This window comes from Galeopterus variegatus, unplaced genomic scaffold, assembly GCF_000696425.1.
Source record: "Galeopterus variegatus unplaced genomic scaffold, G_variegatus-3.0.2 Scaffold1968, whole genome shotgun sequence".
In the NCBI taxonomy this organism is placed as follows: domain Eukaryota; kingdom Metazoa; phylum Chordata; class Mammalia; order Dermoptera; family Cynocephalidae; genus Galeopterus; species Galeopterus variegatus.
Genome location: NW_007728079.1, coordinates 13,428 through 15,869, shown reverse-complemented (window position 1 = coordinate 15,869; position 2,442 = coordinate 13,428). Strand labels below are relative to the sequence as shown.

At 35.8% G+C, this 2,442-nt stretch overlaps 1 protein-coding gene across 1 annotated transcript in view; it reads left to right on the top strand.

Annotated features, from left to right (window-relative positions):
- Window positions 1-2,442, top strand: part of GTF2E1 (general transcription factor IIE, polypeptide 1, alpha 56kDa) — a gene marked incomplete at its 3' end in the record, with an annotated part of 20,326 nt that overhangs the window by 7,230 nt on the left and 10,654 nt on the right. The window contains exon 4 of the mRNA XM_008579858.1: window positions 711-1,175. Coding sequence (XP_008578080.1) covers window positions 728-1,175 — 448 coding nt within the window. The remainder of the gene's footprint in view (window positions 1-710; window positions 1,176-2,442) is intronic.

Genomic DNA, 2,442 nt, shown 5'->3' with positions numbered 1-2,442 from the left:
AATTAGGGGATATTCAGGAATTAGATTTGAAGCCTTCTAGACTTTACTGTTTATCTGATAAAAAGTCCTTAACTAAAGTGTATGGACAGCTCTCTGCCACTGGACTCAGGAAATTCTGAGCCCAGCAAAGATTGTTTTACCAATGTTAATTCATACGTAGGTCAGTGATCTTCCTACTTCAGCTTACAGCTTTTACCTACTCCATCTCTGCTTTTCTCTAAAGGTTGTAGATTGTCTCCATACCTTCCATTCAGATTTTGCTTTTGGTGTTTCTGGATTGAACTGTCTCTTCAAATGTTTGATGCTTAGTATGTATAGATATTTTATTTCATTAAAAATGGAATAGCATAGCCTTTGCCCATTAGTCCCTGGTTTCAGAAGCTTAATATGAGGCAAAACCAGCTGTTTTAGTTTCTAAAGTATTGGGGGTTGGAGGAGCTTATATAATCAAAAAAAGATTATGACATGAAATCCCTCAAATCAGCAAAATAGCGTCTTGTGATTCATAAATGCATGTTTAGATTTAGCAAGCTTTCTGACAATGTAAATAAACTTAGTATTTCTGTTTAAGCAGTCTCAGCCATGGGTGATTTAGTTAATGGCACTTCTAGATTAAATTCAGCAACATGCCTCCCCAAAAGGGGAGAGGGGGATCTTAATCTCTTTATAGATGTTAAGTCTAGATGATATAGAAATAGCTTTATTTTTTNGAAGTTTGCTGCTAAAAATGGCAGATCCAGATGTCCTCACTGAGGTTCCAGCAGCATTGAAGAGATTAGCCAAGTATGTGATCCGGGGGTTTTACGGCATCGAGCACGCCTTGGCCTTGGACATACTGATCCGGAACCCCTGTGTGAAAGAGGAGGATATGCTGGAGTTGCTCAAGTTTGATCGGAAGCAACTTCGATCAGTTTTGAATAATTTAAAGGGAGACAAATTCATCAAATGCAGAATGAGGGTAGAGACTGCTGCAGATGGGAAAACCACGCGCCATAACTACTACTTTATCAATTATCGTACTCTTGTTAATGTGGTAAAATATAAATTGGATCACATGAGAAGGAGGATTGAAACAGATGAGAGAGATTCCACCAACCGGGCTTCCTTCAAATGTCCTGTCTGTAGTAGTACTTTCACAGACTTAGAAGCTAATCAGCTCTTTGATCCCATGACAGGTGAGGTTTATACAGTTTATGACTCTTTCTTTTAAGTAAAATAAAATGCACTCCCTTTTTCTTAAATTGACTCATCTAATGTTTAAACCATCATGTATGTCATTGTAAAAGTGAATGGGTCAGTGTGTCAGCATAGTCAGTGGGTCAGTGTGTCAGCAGTCAGCTTACTGTCCTGTTTGGCTATCATACTACTTTGAAAAGCCTTTGCAAAGCCTTTCTCCTTCAGCAAGGGACTGTACTCACCCATGGCCCACCTGCATCTGCCCCTACCTGTACCTCTTATTTACAGCTGTAGCCTACTCTGAAGGGTTGACGTCTCTACCATTTTGAGGCTATTCTGACGATTTTACTTTTGACTTCTTCATTCAACATATATTTGAGTATCTACTTGTGCCAGTCATTGCTAGACAGTTATAATACAATGTATTTAAATGCTTTGTTAGTGGAAGTAGAAAGTGCTATCAGTAGTATGTAACTAGGACATATAGTCTGGATTTGGGGAAGGCCTCTGGAAGATGTTAGATAACAGCTGACACCTAAAAGATAAGTAAGAGTTAGCCAGAGGAAATAAAAGGGGAACCCTCTCCAAGTTACCAAGTGGATATTTTAGTGTCTCTTACTGTGTATTAATGGAAGAGAATTGTCAACAAAATAGATAATTGCCTCATTTAAGTACTTTTAGTTTTAAGGATTTTTCTTATCAACACAGAATTTAGAAAAGATGCATTTTCCGAAAATACAGTAACTCTAGCATTAACATAAGAAACTTTAAAGTTTGGAGTTGTATAGTTATTTTGTCTTGTTATTTGTATACTGGAAAAGTATAGTTTTGTTGATTATTCAGTGGATCGATTTTGTCTTATTTTCTAGAGGTAAAAATCTATAAAAGACTCAGTGCTGTTAAGTTAGATTGTCCCTTTGTTGTGGTTGAAATCAAGAGTATAGGTTAGTTTTTAGTTCATAGATCTGTTTTTAAAAATGTTACCTGGAAAATTTAAACTTTTATACATGAAACATTTTGTGGTAAAAAATCACACCTTTGTGTACATGTTTAATTTCCTATTTTTTAATGTTATCTATGGTACATTTTAAAGAGTTTCCAAATGGGAAATATTCTCCATACCGATTAAGATTGACAAAAGAGCTGGAGAACCTATGACCTTTTTTTTGGTTATCTACTATGAGGCAGTGATTTTGGATGAAAGTAATTTAAAGAATTCACATTTGTATTAAACATTTAATTTGTCTGAACCTAAATATTTACTTT